At 51.9% G+C, this 19,683-nt stretch overlaps 1 protein-coding gene across 4 annotated transcripts in view; it reads left to right on the forward strand.

Annotated features, from left to right (window-relative positions):
• Window positions 1-19,683, forward strand: part of SLC39A11 (solute carrier family 39 member 11) — a 431,705-nt gene that overhangs the window by 360,033 nt on the left and 51,989 nt on the right. For all 4 annotated transcript variants that reach the window (XM_029210793.1, XM_029210794.1, XM_029210792.1 and 1 more), the window contains one exon: window positions 2,791-2,860. In XM_029210793.1, the coding sequence (XP_029066626.1) occupies window positions 2,791-2,860 (70 nt within the window). The remainder of the gene's footprint in view (window positions 1-2,790; window positions 2,861-19,683) is intronic.

The following is a 19,683-nucleotide window of genomic DNA, read 5'->3' on the forward strand; positions in this document are numbered from 1 at the left end:
GCCAGCTCTTGCCACCCACACCTGGGAGAAAACCACAGCCTATGTCAGCCACCTGGGGTGGTGGGGGGCCGGGGGTGGGGACTGAGGGTCAAGCCTGGTTCTGCCCCTCGATGCTGTGTCACTGTGGGCGAGCCCTTTCTCTCCTGCATTAGTTGGGTAACCTAATGAGCCGTTGTGAGCATTAGTAAACCAAGTGCTGCTGGCTGCGTGCTAAATAACTAGAAAGGGTTAGTTTGCCAATTAATGTTAAGTCCTGTCCTCAGGACCGCACTATCATTAACATTAAAATGACTAATTAGAGCAAAATCTTTAACAAAAGAGCCACCAGCTGTTGCTTATGGTTTAGAAAAGCAAGTTTTCTCAAACGGAGGGATTTGCCCCTCTGATGTCAGGAAACCCCTGGTCAGTCTCTGCCTAGCTTTTTTTTTTTTGCGGTACACGGGCCTCTCATTGTTGTGGCCTCTCCCGCTGCGGAGCACAGGCTCCGGACGCACAGGCTCAGCGGCCATGGCTCACAGGCCCAGCCGCTCCGAGGCATGTGGGATCTTCCCGGACCGAGGCACGAACCCGTGTCCCCTGCATCGGCAGGTGGACTCCCAACCACTGCACCACCAGGGAAGCCCTCACTCGGTAGATTTTGACCTCTTCCCTCTTCATAACAGAAGTTCCTCCGGGCCCCAAGCCCTTGGTCTTGATTCTGACCAATATTGGTTATTCTCTTTCCTCTTTGGATTGGGGTTGCACTCCCCCATAGATGTCAGAAAGGGGTCTTAACGTTGTGCTTCTACGCCATTGATCCCAGGCCACTGGGGCAGTTCCTTCCTTTCCTCCCTCCCTCCCTTCTTTCTTTTTCATAGCCCTTCTTACCTCTCTATCAGATACATGCAGACCAGCACGGCTCTTCCACATTTGATCAGGGCGTTGGTGAACTTGGCAAGCTCACTCCTACTGGACAGGGCTTGGAAGATCATCTGTCCATCCCCAAGCTTCAAGCTACACTGTGGTCACACCATCTCAGAGCAGACTGTAAGAGTCCCTGCCATTTGAGGATGGATCGTCAATGTCTGTGATGATGTCATTGGACCACCATATCAACCTTGGACTTCTCGTTGCACGAGCTAATAAAACCCTGTGTGTTTAGGTCCGGGGTCATCAAACTCTTTCTTTAAAGGGCCACATAGTAAATATTTTTAGGTTTTCAGACCATTTGGTCTCTCATTACTCTCTGCTGACATAGAGAGTCAAACAAAATAGTCACAGACAGTTCATCAACAAACAACCATGGCTGAGTGCCAAGAAAACTTTATTTATGGGCAGTAAATTTTGAAATTCATATAATTTTCATGTGTCATGAAATATTCTTTCCTTGATTTTTTTTTGACTATTTAAAAATGTAAAAATCATTCTTACAACTTCCCTGGGGGCGCAGTGGTTAAGAATCTGCCTGCCAATGCAGGGGACACGGGTTCCATCCCTGGCCCGGGAAGATCCCACGTGCCGCGGAGCAGCTAAGCCTGTGCACCACAACTACTGAGCCTGCATGCCACAACTGCTGAGCCCACGCGCCTAGAGCCCGTGCTACGCAACAAGAGAAGCCACCGCGATGAGAAGCCTGCGCACCGCAACGAAGAGTATCCCCCGCTCGCCGCAACTAGAGAAAGCCCGTGCAGAGCAATGAAGACCCAGTGCAGCCAAAAATAAATAAATTAAATAAATAAATTAAAAAAAATCATTTTTAGCTTGCAGGCCATACAGAAACAGGCAGTGGGCTGGATGTGGCCCCTGGGCTATAGTCTGCTGACCCTTGGTTGAAGCTACTGTTCTGTGGATTTTCTGTTACTGGCAGCCTCGTGCAATCTTATGTGACGTAGTGATGGGGATGAACCTTTTTTTTGGTTTTATTAATTAAAAAATGGCAAGCATTTTTTAATTAATAAAAAGGATTAAAACAGTCAAATTCAAATGAACTCTGGGACTCAAAAACTTCTAGTTTCTATTTGCAAAATCAACACATAATGGAAAAATCCAATGACATTTAAAAATGTAAGATCCATTTTTCTAGAATAAATTTATTTATTTTTGTCTCCATTGGGTCTTCATTGCGGCGCGCGGGGGCTACTCTTCATTGCGGTGCGCGGGCTTCTCATTGCGGTGGCTTCTCTTGTTGCGGAGCACGGGCTCTAGGCACGCGGGCTTCAGTAGTTGTGGCACGTGGGCTCAGTAGTTGTGGCTCGTGGGTTCTAGAGTGCAGCCTCAGTAGTTGTGGTGCACGGGCTTTGTTGCTCCCCAGCATGTGGGATCTTCCTGGACCAGGGCTCGAACCTGTGTCCCCTGCATTGGCAGGTGGATTCTTAACCACTGGGCCACCGGGGAAGCCCAAAAAATGTAAGACCCATTTTTTTATGGAGTTCTTTTACTTGCATTTGCAAATACAGCGGTGCACCCATTTCAGAGATTAGCCTTAGCAAGATCTGCTTTTAACCTGTATTGCGTCACATCAAAATACTGTTGTTCGGATTTCTTACGGAAGACGTGAAGAAACTGTTTGCTCTTAACAGCTGATTAAGTATAAGCCTGTTGAGTAGCTATAAAGTATGCAAAGGAGACCAGGGGATTTGCCGATGTGATGAAGTGTGTAACTGGTTCCTCACCCAGCCCCGAACGGACAGCAGCGCTAATCCAGCCCACAGGAGTCTGCTGGCTTTGGCTTCTGAGCAAGCTTCGATTCTACGTGGATGTATTATAGAAAAATGATTCCTAACCCATCGTATTTTTTTATGTCTGTTTCAGAGGGTCTTGCTGTTGGAGTTGGATTTGGGGCTGTAGAAAAGACGGCATCTGCTACCTTTGAGAGCGCCAGGTAAGCCGACACCTAGTGCCTTAGAGCGTGGCACTGCACCCGGTGGTGTCCGGAAGTGCCTGTTCTCGGGTGAGCTGTCTGCCCGTAACTGTGCAGCAGCCCCAGCCCCCCAGGTCTGACTGGCGGAGGCGAGGAGGAGGTCAGGGCAGCTCATGCCTGAGAGAGGTAGTCTATCAAGAAGCAGGTTTACACCACGTTTTTCCAATGAGCTGTCTGATGGGTAACCGTTTTGAAAACCAACCATGGATATAATCCCATGCTGTTCTCCAAACGCTTTAAATGTATAAGTATATGGGCTTCCCTGGTGGCGCAGTGGTTGGGAGTCCGCCTGCCGATGCGGGGGACGCGGGTTCGTGCCCCGATCCGGGGGGATCCCACGTGCCGGGGAGCGGCTGGGCCCATGGGCCGTGGCCGCTGGGCCTGCGCGTCTGGAGCCTGTGCTCCGCGACGGGAGGGGCCGCAGCGGTGAGGGGCCCATGTACCGCAAAAAAAAAAAAAAAAAAAAATTAAATGTATAAGTACATGATAAAGACAGTGTCCGGGGGGGAATGGTTCCAGGACCCGCCGGCGGATACCAAAATCCTCGAATGCTCGAGTACCACAGTCGGCCCTCAGTATCCACGGATCCTGCAGGTTCCGCATCCACGAACTCAGCCGCGGGGGGATGGCAGGACCCGGAGGGCCAGCTGCACCTCGAAGGCAGCCGCTGACGCTTCTCACCGCTCTCTCCTTTAGAAGCCCTCGCTTTCCCTTTCTGGCCACTGGCCTCTCCTGGTTTCTTCCCCCTTCCGTCTGCTTCTTCACAGGCTCTTCTGCAGGTTCGTGTCCTACGGCCCGTCCTGAAATATTGATGTCCCCCAGCGCTCCATCTCTGGGGCACCCTTTCTTCTCACTTAGCGCACTCTCTCTGGGGATTTTGCCCCATGCCCATGGCTTTATTTTCCGTCCGTTTGCTGGTGATGCCCAGGTTGATCTTCTGCCTAGATTTTCCTCCCGAACTTATTCTTACGGGTCCGGCCACCATCCATATGTCTCCGCTTGGGTGTTCCGCAGGATCCCCGCACCCAGCATCTCCAAAGTTGAACTTATTGTCCCCATCTGCTGTCATGCAAAACCCCATCATCACCTGGTACCCGGTCGACCAAGCCAAACTCACTGTCATCCTTGGCTTCCTATTTCCCCTCGTCTTCCCTAGACAATCAGCAGGCCTTGTAGATTCTTCCTTTCCTCTCCCTCTGTTGAATTACAGGGCCTAGATAAGGCTACAGCCTTGGGACCATAAAGAGGCGTCATAGAGATAAGCTACCTGGTCCACCTGTGCCCACAAAACCACGAATACCACAGCCTCCAGGCTGAAGGAGGGCGGGTAGAGCCTTCTGTCCAAGGGCGCCAAACTCAGATGCCTGTAGAGAACCAAGAGGTAGCAAATAAGTGCAGACAGGCAGGTGGAGACAGTTGGGAGTGGCGAGGACAGATGTGAACTTTGAACAGGCAGCACGCACACTGTCTAAAAGGTGCTGGAAGTCACAATTATTTTGAAAACATAACTCGGGTCAAAGAGATGGTCCAGGGGCCACTGGTTTCTGTATCGAAACCACACATTTCTCACTCCACTGCCCTCTGATTGGTATAATCTCAAACTCTACCTTTCACCCGCCTAAGGCAATGGCACCACCTCCTTTAATGATCTGCCCTGTGTCTATGGATCACGGTTGCCAGGAACTAATTCCTCACGGAATTCCTTTCTCCCCTCTTCCCTCGTCCCCAGCCTTGCGTGGGGCCTCTTTACACCCCATCACCTCCTTTTCTCGATTCCCTCAGCTGCTCTGGGGCCCCAGTGTGTCGCTGTAGTCACTGAATTCTAATGCTTCGTGTTGAGGGACGTGTCTGCTCCATGAAGCCCCAAACACACGTGCGGGCTGGCGCAGTTCTAGGTTGAGATCTTCTCTGTTCTTAATTCTTCTTCCTGCCTGTCGGACTCCCAAGTCACTTCCTCGCCCTGACTCCAGGGTCATCAGTAACAAGATGCCTATGGCGAAAATCACAGGAGCCATGGATGGGGAGAAGCCTTTAGAATGTAAGAAATGTCACCAAAATCCAGGGCTGATGGTGATTCGTCATGCCCCGTGGGGCTGACCCCTTAAGCATCCAAGCGCCAGGTCCTCCCAGAGCTCGGGGAGCTGCACGTGCTCCAGAAATGTCTGTGCCGGCAAGTGACAGCACTGCGCTCACGGGCCAGGCTTCCTGTCTGTTGGCACCATGTCTCCTGCAATCTCAAAATGTCAACTCCGATGTCCCTCTATCCTGTCACCATGCACTTTCTGCTAATCTTTATGTTTCTGAAGAAAGCAGAGCGAAAGCCTTTCCAACCCAACTCCCCCCTTCGCTAGACCAGACAGATCCTCTCTGAGTTACATAAACCCTCAACGGGACTCTTCAGCTGGGATCGGGCTGGGGCGCTGGACTGGGTATTTTCAGCCTCATAAAACCCTCTGATAAACAAGCATCCTTGGGTGTTTTTATGCCCCTACACTCCACCCACCCCCTGTCACAGCTGGTGGGCAGAGCCCTGAGAGCTTTGCCCCCATCGCCACTGTGTCCAGGGTATCAGAAGTAGGGGTGGGGGGAGAGTATGTCCATGCAGGCCACAGAGAGGGAAAGAGGGTGACCTCATGCAGACCCTCTCCTTCAGCCTGTCTTCCCCACTTACAAATCCGTATATAGTTTGTGATTTGGGTGCTTCCTTTCAGATTCCTCTGATCTTACTCTTCAGTGGTAAAAGTCAGAACAGCCCCCAGGCAAGGCTCGTAAGCCTTCTCCGCCCTTAGCTCATGCTGCAGACCGGGGGTTTCGTGGGAGGGAAAGGAGGGAGGGAGCGAGAAAAAAAAGGAGAAAACAGGCTAATACTGAGGGGAGGGGTGCAAAAACAGTCATCTGACGATTAAATACATCTTTTTGAAGGAGTGAGGTTTTGCTTTTTAGAATTCCAATTCTATGTAATTCACAAGCGACACACCTAAAGCACAACATGCAAAGCTGGCAGATAGAGGAATGAAAAGACACAAGGTGAGTGCTGATCCAAAGAAAGCAGGTGGGACTCCGCCTGCCGATGCAGGGGACGCGGGTTCGTGCCCCGGTCCGGGAGGATCCCACGTGCCGCGGAGGGGCTGGGCCTGTGAGCCATGGCCGCTGAGCCTGCGCGTCCGGAGCCTGTGCTCCGCGACGGGAGAGGCCACAGCAGTGGGAGGCCTGCGTACCGCAAAAAAAAAAAAAAAAAAAAAAAGCAGGTATTACAGTTTCAGTATCAGACCAAGCTGACTTTACGGCAGACAACCACAGAAAGAATAAAGGTCAGTACTTAATGAAAAGAGAAACAATATACCGGGATGACAGAACGATCCCGCATCTGTACGCTTCTAGCAACGTCAGCCTCAAAATGCTCAAGAAAAATTGTCAGCATCGCGGGGCACAGCCGACAGAACTGCAGTCACGGTGGGGAGCACCACGCCCCTGTCTGACACCGATAAAGCGTTACCAAGTGTACGTCGTGGACACATGTAGACCCCCAACCCAGCAACTAGAAAAACGTAAACATTCTTGCCAAGCACACGTGTGTATGTTTCCCCAAACTGATTACGGTGCTGTGCCACAGAGAAAGTCAGATCAGTACCGTTCAGACCACACCCTGACCTCAGAGCAGCGTAATTGAAAATCAGTAGCAAAAGAGATAGCTAAAATCATTGGTTAGTGGGCGGTGAAACCCTCAGGTGCCATAAGATAAGCACAGGGAGGGATGCGGACCAAGTGACCTGAGAAACCAGTGGACGAAGGGCAAGGTCTTCCCCCATCTCAGGGGCGCTTCATAGAACGGGTGGCCTTAGACCAGCAGCGTGGCTGCTGTCCACCTGGAGAAGCGGAGGTGATGAGGTCAGTTAGTACTGTGAGCTGGCGGGTGCGTGATGTCACCGAGATGGGATTCATGTGGCGCTTTATGGAAGTAAGACTGGAGGCCAAAGGAAAAGTGCGTTCTTCAGCAAGAGGCTGACAGCCTTGGTGGGTTCCGGTGCCCAGCAATGTTGAAGCCCAAGAGGAGACTTAAACATTAATCTGGCTCAACGGAATACTTCTGGGGGGAAGAGGTAGACAGATCCGTGCGAAGAACCCAGCAGTTGAACAGATACGATTGACACCACTGCTACGTGTTAATAGCAGCTGCGGAGAAGATAAGGGATGAGTTGATGATGGTGGGAATGAAGAGAGATTGGTGGGAAGAAAGCATTTGAAGCGCAGAACAAACAGGCAGCATTTGTCAACCGATTCCGTTGTCGTGTGGGAGGGAGAATTCAAGTGCGGGAGACATAAGTAATCACATAGGAAGCTGAAAGGGGCTGAGAGGGAAGGAGGGATGGGTGTCTGCATGGATTCGGGAAAAGAAAAGAGTTAGCTGGCAAATGCCTGGGGCCTGTGGACCAAGCTAGCTGAGCCAGAGAGAGTTCTCTGCTCATTTAGTGGAGGGGTCGGCAGATTGTGGGACAAATCTGGCCCCCACACTCTTCTGTGAATGAAACTTTATCGGAACACAGCCATGCCCAAGTTCCCCATCAAAGGCTCTGACACCGGGAAAGAGGACAGGTAGGTCCCCAGCATGTAATTTGCGTACGGCTCCTGCCATCTAGTGTTCTGATGCTGTTACTTCATCATGTATATGGAGTGCCTCTGGCCCCCCCCCCCGGCCCTCTTCCACCTGGTCCACCTTCCTCCTGCGCTAGATAGCCTACATCGTCGGGGGATCCCTTCAGAATTCAGCGTCCCCTGAAGGATGACGAGTCTCAGCCAGCAAAGGCCAGCCTGTAGTTCAAGGGAAACACGGCTTTCTTCTTTCTGATCTGGTCCCACAGCAATTTCTTTGGGTTTCACCGCAAAGAAATTCTTCAGACCTCCTGTCCTTGGGGAGTTGGCTGCTTCAGCGGTTTTTCCTTTCTGAAGTGTCATTACATCCAGCGCACGCGTGCTCCGGAAAGGCACTCACTTAGCTCAGTCGCAGGCATAATTCAAACCAGCAGGGAGAGCAAGGTGATTTATGCTTCAACATTTCGCTTCACGCGTTGCTTCCTACTTAAGCTTTGACTTAAGCACAAGTCGAGAGGCGTTTGTAATCCAGGAGCACACCCTGACCGACAGGCACCGCAGGCATCCCGGAGCAGGCTCGGGCAGAGGACGCTGGCCGCACACCTCACGGCGCACCACACAGAAGCCACAGAGCACAGGCTGAGCGCCCCGACCAGCCACTGCTAATCAACACCCAGACACTTAGTAAAGGATGCCTGGTGGCTTAGCCTGCATTCGGACCTAACATAGCTCTTTGAGTTACACATGCAGGCATCAAAATAAATTTTAAGGGGTGTGCTTGCCTCTCGGATCAAAGAGTAAAGCAAACGTCGGGTGTATCTTTCTGCCTGGCTTCTAAACCAGTTCTGCCTGTTGAAATAGCAGCACTCGTTTGAGACAGTAGCTCCTGAGCAGCCAAGCAGCCTGTTGTTTCGAAACAAGGACAAGCAGTCGATGGGTACGTCTCTGGGCGTAGACCCGTATGTGTGCATCCACCTGTGCAAGTTGTCCACCTACTTCCGCTCAAGTTTATTCAGGGAAACACGTTGCAGGGGGAGGGAGGGGATTTAGGGAAACAAAAGATGCGCCTTCTCATTAGAGTTCGCCCAAGCGTCTCTTAAGGAGCAGGCTACTCTCCCAGTGTCCCCAGGCCTCCCTGTGGCAGGACCAAGTTCCCAGACGAGACCATCTCTTCCTCAAGGCTGCCCATCTTGACCCCCTCCTGCCCACTGAACTGGGTCCCACCATTCGGCGGGGTGGCAGGAGCCAAAGCCCAGCCTAGGCTCCCTGGAGAGTGGTCTCTAGCCTGAGACGTGGAACCCCGGCGTGAGGACACACTCTAACTCGGCCAGCCACACCCATGCTGTTCTCCCCACCACCCCTCCCTTCCATCACGTCAGCAGAATTGGAAGTCAGTTCTTGCACTGTTGCTTATTTGCAATAGCAGGTGGCACTTTAGCAGATCCATTTTAGTGTATGCAAACAAGCCCTTCTCTTGAACCCATGAAACCACCTTGCCTGGAATTCTAGACTCACCTACTGACAGCTCCTTCCCGAAACTTCTTCTTTCTGGTCCTCCCACACAGCTGCTCGCCTTACCTTGAATTATTAAGAGCATTTGGCAGTGGTGGAGGGCAGGCGGTGGTTGGCAGACAGTGCCACCGTGCGGTAGTGGGGCGTCATAGCTTGACTCTGGGTAACACGCACCTGGCCATCTGCCCGCGTCTTTGGCTCTTACTACCGACGTTTCAGTTTCCACGTGTGTCACATGAGAGAGGTGGGTTGCATCTGTGGTTCTAAGACCACCAGGCTTTGTGGGACAATAAAAGTGTCCCCCAGGCATGTGAAGACTGGTGTAGAAATGCCTCCTTTTATATTTTGCAAAGTAATGGCGTTGAGAGAAAGCTGCTCTCACTGCCACTCACACTCTCTTAGAAATTGTAATAATCACCATCACCAAAAATTAGCCCGTAAACTCAGGATAGAACAAAGTCCTTTCTGACCCCAGACAGGAACTTACTTCTCTCTCTCTTTCTTGCTCCATTCAAATTCATGAAAACCTTGTGCAATAATAATATGTAATTATGTTCTCAATACAAATTAGTCCGTTAAGTCGCATTGGCTAATGCAAAAAGATGACCTTGACTCTCCAATTTATTCTACTACTGTCTTTTTTTTTTTTTTTTACTACTACTGTCTTTTAATCTATGTTGAAAATCCAGTTTCTCTAAACCAGGATGATATATTTTTTATTATTTTCTTTTGTGTTTTTCTTCCCTGTCATCTTTCCGTGTACACAGAAGCCATCTTGCGGGAGAGGTGGGTAGGGGAGAGAGGAAGTTACAGCCTCGGGAGGGATCTTGATTCCTGATTCCTGAATTACTAGTTTTATCCAAAAAAGAGAGCAATTTAGCTTGGGAGGGATCTTGATTCCTGATTCCTGAATTACTAGTTTTATCCAAAAAAGAGAGCAATTTAGCTTGGGAAAGAATCTGATTCTGGAAGAGACGAAACTCCATTTAATTAATTTTTTTCCCGCTGCTGTGTGGAAATGGGGGCTATAGGACAGGGTAATATCAGGGTGTGAGTCTTGACACGGATATCCATGAAATATGCTCATTTGCCCAAAACGGGGTTTGCGGTGTGAGCTGAGAGAAGTCAAGGAACACAGGCGACTCCAGACCCTTGTCCTCTGCTCCCACGGCCGCGAAGAAAGCAGGTGCTCACACGTGGGGAGGGGGTAGAGCTCCCCCTGCCGGCAGCTGCGCACGTGCGCACGCGGGGAGCCCTGAGGACCCAGTCAGGGAGGCCCTGGGGATGCCCTGGGGGGATGGGGGTGGGGAAGGGGACCGGGACCCGCGCTCCCCAGGCCTCGTGATGTGGCGCAGCCGCGTTCCCAGAGGGCAGGGGCGGCAGCCGGAAGCGGTAGGCGCAAAGCACCCTCTCCCAGCTCTGAGCTGGGGCGCCCATGGGACTCGGAGCTGTTGGCTCGGGCTGCAGGATTGGACGTGGCCCTCTGGGGAACGAGGTGGCAGAGCAGTGCCTTGTGAGGGCAGCTCGCGACTCCGACCTTGTCACCATCCATCCAGCCCCACCCCATTTGGACTCTGGGCAGAAGGCCAGGTGCCCACAGGGGTGGCTCCCAGGCTGCCTTCTCTTTCCCCATCCCCGCCGTTCATGCAGGGTGGATGCTGCAGCAGGAATGGAGCCTCCTACCTGGCTCCGAATGGCACCGTTGAGCCCGGAGCCCTGGAATGCAGGCGCATGTCACCCAGCTGTGAGCAAACTCAGAGTCAACCCCGGCGGCTTCCAGACGGGACGGTAAAGAGCTGAGCACCGCATCCTACCTGGGAGCGACTTAATCCCCCCCTCCTGCATCCTTCCCTTCTATCCACCCGCTTCTCCCAGGGCACAGCCACAGAGCTGTGCAGCCGTCACCACTCTCTGCTTCCGGAACATTCTCGTCACCCCCAAAAGAAGCCCCATACCCATGAGCAGTCAGTCCCCCTCCCTCCCTCCTCGTAGGCCCTGGCAACCACGAACGAGTCTACTTTCTGTCTCTATGGATTTGCCTGTTCAGCACATTTCATGTAAATGGAATCAAACCATGTGTGGTCTTTTATGTCTGGGTTCTTCCACTTAGCATCACGTTTTCCGGGTTCAGCCGTGTTGTAACTCCTTTTCATGGCTGAAGAATATTCTGTCGTATGGCCGTACCACATTAGTTGACGGAGGTTTGTGTTGTTTCAGCATTTTGGCTATTACAAATAGTGTTGCGGTGAATACTGGCATACAGGTTTTTGTGTGGACATAGGTTTGCATTTCTCTTGGGTACATACCAAGCAGTGGAATTGCTGGGTCGTATGGTAACTCTAAATTTAACTCTTTGAGGAAGGGAGTTTAACAAATGACCTTCTATGCCAAAACAAAAGGATCCAGATTGGGCCAAGAGTTTATTTTAACCTTGAAAGTTCCATTCACCAAACATCATCATAGCAGGAGCCCTTCCCAGGGCCGATCCCCTTCCTCTCGGGCCTTAAACCACAGGAATGCCGAGTGTTACAACCATAGGTGGTCCCCGCCGTGTCCTTGCTGTGTGCTCCCTTCTGTGCTGTCCTCGCCCTTCGTTCTCTTGTTGGCTTTTTCATGAGAAGACTCATGGGGGAAGGACCCGTGAGTTGCCCCATTTTACAGACAAAGTTGAGTCACCGAGAGGTGCTCTGTCCACAGCCTCAGAGCTGGTAAGGCGAAGGGCCAGGTATGTTCCTAGGTCTCTGGCTGAGGACCTAGCCCTTTCCTGGAGCATCTGGTGGCCTGTGAGGTGCTTTGGCCACCATGAGAGGCTGAGTGACAGAGCCCGCGGGGAGTGGGCAGGAAGGTCTCGCTTCCCGCTGAGCTTCCTTTGCTGCAGACCCTTTTGAGTAGGTGTGTGGTTGGGGGTGGGGGGGAGAGTATGGAACAGGCTGGATTCCGGAGCTAGGCAGCCTGGCTGCACACCCCGGCTCTGCCACTTACCGGCTGTGCGACTTTGATGCGTTGCTTTTTTTTTTTTTTCTCGTGTTCCTCTGTTTCCTAATCTGCGAAATAAGAATAATAATCGTTTCTACCTCAACGGGCCGTTCTGAGAATTACCTGAGTTTATACGCGCAAAGCCCCGGCACAGGGCCGGCATGTAGGAAGGCTGTATATGATGCGGCTGTGATGTTTGCTTCCTGGCCTGCCTGTTTCAGACACTACACTCCAGAGAGATGCCCAGCCCACCCCTGTCCCAGCCCGGGCTCCAGGACAAGAGCTCCCTGTCCCCCCTCACCTCCCCCTGCCCCCCAAAAGAGAACCAGTTCAGAAGTGGCTTCCACAGTCTGTGTGGACCCAGCACGCAGGCCAGAGGTCCGGCTCCAGGCCTCCGTGGTCTCTAGGTGTTGCGTCTGCTCTCCCGTGTCGTGGGCTGCATGCCCGACACTAGACCTTAGTACCCTCCCCTCTGTCCCCGCCCCCCCGCCTTGGCCCTCCCAGGCTGACTTTGCTGTCGCGTCTCAGCACGGGGTTGGCGTGCCGGGTGTCTCTTGCTCTGGGCTTGCTCAGTGAATGTAGCTATTTGTCCATCCCGCACCCTCACCTGGAGCCTCTTCTCTACCCTGCAGGGGACCCAGGACCAGGGATCCAGGCACCTGGCCTCGACGGCCCGCCTGAATTCTGCAGATGGTTTTCTAGTGGGCAGCCCCCTCCAGACGGCACGAGCTGCTGCTTCCCTCTTGCCCCGCCCCCCGCGCCCAGTTCCCTGGAATCACTCTCAGGCCCCGCCCTGTCAGCACACAAGTGACACGCCCAGAACAAGGAGGGGCCTGAGTGCCCTCCTGTGTCTGCCCGGAGGCAGCCCCTCTCCATCTGCAGCACAAGCAGCCGTTTATGCCGGGCCCCTCCCCCTCCACGGCCCCCCGGCCGCCTCCACCCAAGTCCCTGGCGACAGGGTTGGCCGTCTCGGCACGGGGGACCGATCTCTACACAACGTGCACCGTTTAGCGTGAAGCAGGCTTCAGGGCAGGCTCGGACCCCGCAAGGCTCTTTGAGAACAGCAGCGTCGGTTCTCTGTGGCTTTCCCAGGCGCTGGAGGTGACACAGACTTTTCCCTCCTCTAGTCCCATCGCTGCCCGGTCCACCCTCCTGGACAGCTTGTTACAAGCGGCGCGAGGCCGAGAGCAACTGTGCTTTACGGAGCCGTGGGCCGTGTTCAGTTGCGCGGCCGGTGTTGACTGCGCTGCATTTTGCCGGAGAGGCAGCTTGGGCGCATCGGCGGGTTCACCACGTGGCACTAGTGGCTGCCTTTAGGGGCTGTTTACATGCACTGCTCAGTCTTTACTGCCATCCCAGTAAAGAGGGGAGGACACAGAGCCCGGGAACTTTCCCTGAGGTCATGCTTACGGCAGGTGGCATGTTTTGGGAAGCCAGTGAATTAACACCTCTGCCCCTGCTGGCTCTCTCACCCCACCCTTGCCTCTGGCAATCATGGGACAGTCACGAAAGCTAACATTTACTGAGTGCTTTCCACGTGCAGATCCTGTGCTCCTTGACTCCTGGGGAATTCACTAATCCTTAAAGCCCCCTGTGAGGGAGAAATCACTGTGCCCATTTTACAGATGCAGGATGTGCCCAAAGGGACAAGGGAGTGAGGGCAGAGGCAGGATTTGAGCCCAGGCAGCCTGGCCCTGCAGCCTGTGCCCTTAACCCTGACATCCTCCTGCCTCCTGTGACTGTAGAGGCTTGAAAACTGCCCCCCAAAGTGGGGTGGGAAAGGAGGTCAGCGCCGTTGTAAAAAGTGTGTAATTTCCCAAGCGTCGGCTCTAGGAGTTCTGATTCCACTGTCCAGTGTGGCTTTAAAATCATGTCTCATTGGGCGAGTTGGGAAACAGAAGCAGATGTGAAATCTCTTCAGGGAGGGGCAGGTTTCCAGCCAGCCTCACTAGCAGCAAACATACATGTTCAAGATCGTGTGGCACATCAGTCCTGGCATTTGTTGCCACAGTTGGGAACCGTCACCCTTGCCAGGTGCCTCCAGGCAGCAAGGGCTGAGGGGAGAGGGAGAGAGAAGAGAGCAGTGCAAAGAGATGGCACCAAGATGCTCCGGGCGGCTGCTAGGTCATGACCAACTTCCAGCCTCACCTCCTGGAAAGTGGACGGACGGGTGGGCTGGGTCACTGGGAGGCTAGAGCTCCCCAGCAAGAGTTACCTGCCTACAGGCTCCAGGACAAGGGGAGGTGGGGGGGGGGCGGGTTTTTAGAACGACGGTGTTGTAGTAGAATGGCACCCCCAGAAAAGAATGTTGAGTCCTAACCCCAGTACCGGGAATGTAACCTTGGTTGGCAGGAGGGTCTTTGCAGATGCAGAGTTAAGATCAGGTCACAGTGGATTAGGGTGGACCCTAAATCCAATACGACTGGTGTCCTTATTCGACAAGGAGAAAAGTCACACACAGAGGAGGACGCTGGGTGACAACGCAGAGACACCCCGAGGGGAGGCGGCCATGTGGTGATGGAACCAGAGATCAGAGTGACACAGCCAGAGGCCAAGAAATGCTACCAGCCGCCACCCGAAGCTGGAAGAGCTAAGGAAGGATCCTTCCCTAGAGATTTCAGAGGGAGCGTGGCCCTGCTGACACCTTGCTTTTTGAGCATCTAGCCTCCAGGACCGTGAGAATAAATCTCTGTTGTCTTACGCCACCCAATCTGTGGTCCTTGGTTACAGTGGCCACAGGGAACCGATAGATAGGGTCTCCCCAGTCTCCATCCACATCTTCCGAGCCCCACTGGGCTTTCTTCACCTCCTCCTGCAGTGGACGGAAAGCTCTGAGCATGACTCTTGAATCCATCCTTTTCTGTATCCCGATGCATTTTGTTATCCCCACCCCTTTGCTGGTCTTCATTTCCTATTTCAAAAGGAGGCTCAGGTTTTGTTTTGTTTTGCTTTGTTTTGTTTTGTTTTTTTTTCCTTAGGCCTCTCTCGGTTCAATTTGAACCCAACCGGGGGAAAGCAGCAGCTTTCTCCTTTCTTGAGAGGCCGCCTTCAGACGCCGGCCCGCGGGAGTCTGGGCTGTCCCCTGCACTGGAGCTATTAAGCTGTCATAAGAAAGAGGCCTTTGTCACGGGGAACACGGCCCTCGGCTCAGAAACAGAGACAGATTGTGCCAGAAAACAAACAACAGAAAAAAAGGTCCAACCACAAAATTCTTTGGGACTTCAGTCATCGGCTTCTCACTTGTTCTTAAAAGACAAATTTCCTTTCTTTGGTGTAAGTCCGTCAGATAGGTCGTCGGGTTTTTAGTTCTGTCCAGAACCGAGGGCTGGGGGCCTCCACCCAACTCCCTGTTTGCATGATGTCATGCCTGCCTGCCTGCAGGTAGGGGAGTCGGAGGTGGCCCTGGACCTGCGCAGGGGGTGGGGTGAGGTTTTGCAGGAGACTGAGGGCCTGACTTAGCTTTCAGTGCAGGGAAGGGGGAGGCGATGAAAATAGTCACAGAGGCCAAGTTACAAACGTCATGTTACAAATGCGTGATGACCTTCTGACTTGGCATTGGCTCTGCCAGAGGCCTCAGAGAGCCTCATTTCATGCAGGAGAGAAACAGAAGGACAGTGACCTGCCCAAGGCCACATCGTTCCCTAATGTCAGACCATTGCTGCCTGCTCAAGACCACTGGCCAAAATGCCCCTTGACCCAGCCTGGCACCTGGAACTGCTGCGGCCCGAGCCTTCTGTTTGGCACATTGACCTCAGCCCCCTCCGGGCCAGCTTTCGCCCTTGACCATCTCAGGGTGGGGTGTGGGAGGGCAAATCAGCATTTTCAGCAGGGTCCCCTGTGCTGGGTTGCACCCCATGGCATGAGAACCACGGTTCTAGAAGGAAAGCGGAGAAGAAAGGCTTAGGGGACCCCCCCACCCCGCCGTTCCCACTGTCCCTTCCGAAGGGGTTTATGCTTCCCAAGGCCGCGGCTTTCCTCAGTCAGGGGAGAGAGGCACCGCTTCAGAGGATGTATCCTCTTAAGGCCAGCATTTCACTGCAGGTGAATGACAACGAAACAAACTTTTTATTACAGGAGGGCAAACGACCACATAATTGGCAGGACCTCACGCAAAATGAAAATGCAGGCTCTCTTGTTCAAAAAGCAGGAAAAAAGCTTTTTCCTTTGTTCTGTGATGTCTCTCTCAACCTGTCATGGTGTTTTGTTTCATTTTATTTTTAAAATTTGTAATTGTGGTAGACTATACATAGCATAAAATTAACCATGTTTAAGTGTATTCTTCATCTCCAGAACTCTTTTCATCTTTTTTGTTTTTGTTTTTGGCTGCGTTGGGTCTTCGTTGCTGTGTGCGGGCTTTCTCTAGTTGTGGTGAGCGGGGGCTACTCTTTGTTGCGGTGCGCAGGCTTCTCATTGCGGTGGCTTCTCTTGTTGCAGAGCACAGGCTCTAGGTGCGTGGGCTTCAGTAGTTGTGGCATGTGGGCTCAGTAGTTGTGGCGCACGGGCTTAGTCGCTCCGCAGCACGTGGGATCTTCCTGGGCCAGGGCTCGAACCCATGTCCCCTGCATTGGCAGGTGGATTCTTAACCACTGCACCACCAGGGAAGCCCGAAGAGCTCTTCTCATCTTAAAAAAATCAAAACCCTGTCCCCATAAACAACAATCCCCCATCCCCCTCCCCCAGCCCCAGGCAACCACCACTCTACTTTCTGTCCCTAGGAAGTTGACTACTTACTCTATAGGGATCTCAGAAAGGGAATCATTTCACTGAGCACATTTCACTGAGCTTATTTCACTGAGCACAATGTCCTCAAGGTTCACCTGTGTTGTAGCATGTGTTAGAATTTCCTTCCTTTTGAAGGCTGAATAATATTCCGTTGTATGTATGGACCACATTTTGTTTATCCATTCCTCTGCCGACGGACACTTGGGTTGCCTCCACCTCTTAGCCTAGCTGTTGTAAATAATGCTGCTGTGAACACGGGTGCACAAATATCTCTTTGAGACCCTACTTTCAATTCTTTAGTGTGTGTGCCCAGAGGTGGAATTGCTGTATCACGTGGGAATTTGATTTTTAGTTTCTTGAGGAACGTTGTCATGGTGCTTTTTATCTACTATTTAAGGCAGGGGTGCTTTCTGGAGGAGTGCAGACCCTCATAGGCTCCCAGGGCCCCACTTGATCTTGGCCGGGTGCCTGGGGAGTGTGTGTCCGACCCTGACCTTCCTGGTGCCCAGGCCCCTGAGTGGCTGCCCCGGTCACTCAGCCCTGCATGAAGGAGAGCAGAAAGAAATTGGGGGAGAAAAAGTGAGCGTCGAGGAGCTGCGGTGATGCCAGGTGAGGTGATGTTGAATATGTACATATAAAGGTCTGTGATTCCAGACTTTTCCATCAGTTGCTGTGTGACCAAGTGAACCTCTCATGGTTGGCCTCCTGCATCCACATTCCCTCTTCAGCCAGGCAGGTGGGCAGCCCCGAGGACCCAGGTCTGAACCTGGGGCAGGGGCAGGAGGTGCACAGTTTGCGGGCTCCTGGTGGCCCCAGCTTCCATCCAGGTTCAGGGAGCAGCCCCGTGATTACAAAGGGTTACTGTTCTCTGGGGTCTAAACACAGGCAGTGTTCAAACTCAAGTTTTCTTCTTTTTATTTTTTTGCGGTACGCGGGCCTCTCACTGCTGTGGCCTCTCCCGCCGCGGAGCACAGGCTCCGGACGCGCAGGCTCAGCGGCCATGGCTCACGGGCCCAGCTGCTCTGCGGCACGCGGGATCGTCCCGGACCGGGGCACGAACCTGCGTCCCCCGCATCGGCAGGCGGACTCCCAACCACTGCGCCACCAGGGAAGTCCCTCAAGCTTTCTTCTTTAGCCTCAGTTTCCTCATCTGTAAAATGGGGTTGCCTTGAGCAGTACACAGCCGAGAAGGTCAGTCTCTTCTGGGCAGCCGGCACTCGAACCTCGGGAGCTGTTAACACCCCCAGCAGCTGGGTTGAGGGTGCAGGCGGCTGTGGCTGCAGCATGTGGAGACCACCCCCCCACCAAGGGCTGGCTGGTAGCTGGGGGAGCGTGTCTCTCTTCTGACTCTAGGTCCTTATGGCATCTGCTTGTTGGTGATACACAAGCAGTTTATGTCACTAGAGATAACCATGACGTCATCGCTGCGACCTGTGTGCCGTATAACATGTGGACATCTCGGTAACGCCACATGACGGTCCATAACCTGGGTCTTCTGCTGCCTTAATACACTCTGAGGGTTTACCCGAGTCCCCACCTAAAGACTAAAAAGGAACCTGGCGTGACATGCTCCTCGGTGTGTACCAGACGATGCTTGAAAAATTAACATTTGTTATAACCATTATAAATATACCTAATAACATATTTTGGGAACAGCTTTATTGAGATATAATTCACATACTGTATAATTCACCCATTGTAAAGTACACAGATGAGTGTGGTTTTTAGTTTACTTACAGAGTTGGGCAGCCATCACCACAGTCAATTTTAGAACATTTTTATCACCCTCAAAAGGAAAAAGGAACTCTGTACCCTTTAGCAGTTGCCTCTCCCCATGTCTTTTCGACCCCTTAAGCCCCTAATCTACTTTCTTTCTATAGATTCTCCTATTTTGGCCCCTTTCGCTGTAGATTGATAGATAGATAGATATTTAGGTATATGTGGAACTTTATAACATGTGGTCCTCTGTAACTGGTGTCTTCCACTTAATATAATGTTTTTAAAGTTAATCTATGGGGGCTTCCCTGGTGGCGCAGTGGTTGAGAATCCACCTGCCAATGCAGGGGACACGGGTTCGATCCCTGGTCCGGGAAGATCCCACATGCCGCGGAGCAACTGAGCCAGTGCGCCACAACTACTGAGCCTGTGCTCTAGAGCCCATGAGCCACAACTACTGAGCCCGCGTGCTGCAACTACTGAAGCCCGCGTGCCTAGAGCCCATGCTCCACAATGAGAGAAGCTACCGCAATGAGAAGCCTGCGCACTGCAATGAAGAGTAGCCTCCGCTCGCCACAACTAGAGAAAGCCCACACGCAGCAACAAAGATACAACACAACCAAAAATAAATTTAAAAAAATAATAATAAAAAAAAATAAAGTTAATCTATGTAATTATATATGTACCAGTACTTTACTCCTTTTTATGGCCAAAGAATATTCCATTGATAAGCAAAATATAACACATTTTGTTTATCCATTTATCAGTTCATGGACATTTTGGGCTATTGTGAAAAATGTTTCAGTGAACATTTGTGTACAGGCTTTTATGTGGACGTTATTTTCAATTCTCTTGGGTGTATACGTAGGAGTGGAATTGCTGGGTCATATGGTAAATGTGTGTTTAACCATTTGAGGAACTGCTGAACTGTTTTCCAGAGTAGCTGCACAGTTTTTACATTCCCACCGGCAGTGAATGAGGATTCTGACTTTTCACATTCTCATCAACTCTTGTTATTATCTGACTTGATTATAGCTATCCTAGCAGGTGTTAAATGGTGTGTCATTGTGGTTTTGATATAAGTTTCACTGATGGCTAATGATGTTCAGCTTATTTTCAAGCGTTTGTTGGCCATTTATATATCTTCTTTAGAGAAATGTCTATTAAAGTCCTTTGCCTGATTTTTAAATTGGGTTATGTGACTTTATTTTTGAGTGGCAAGAATTCTTTATATATCTGATTTTACAAGTCCTTTATCAGACATATAA

This window comes from Monodon monoceros, unplaced genomic scaffold (assembly GCF_005190385.1).
Source record: "Monodon monoceros isolate NGI ecotype Baffin Bay Population unplaced genomic scaffold, NGI_Narwhal_1 Super_Scaffold_9, whole genome shotgun sequence".
Classification (NCBI taxonomy): domain Eukaryota; kingdom Metazoa; phylum Chordata; class Mammalia; order Artiodactyla; family Monodontidae; genus Monodon; species Monodon monoceros.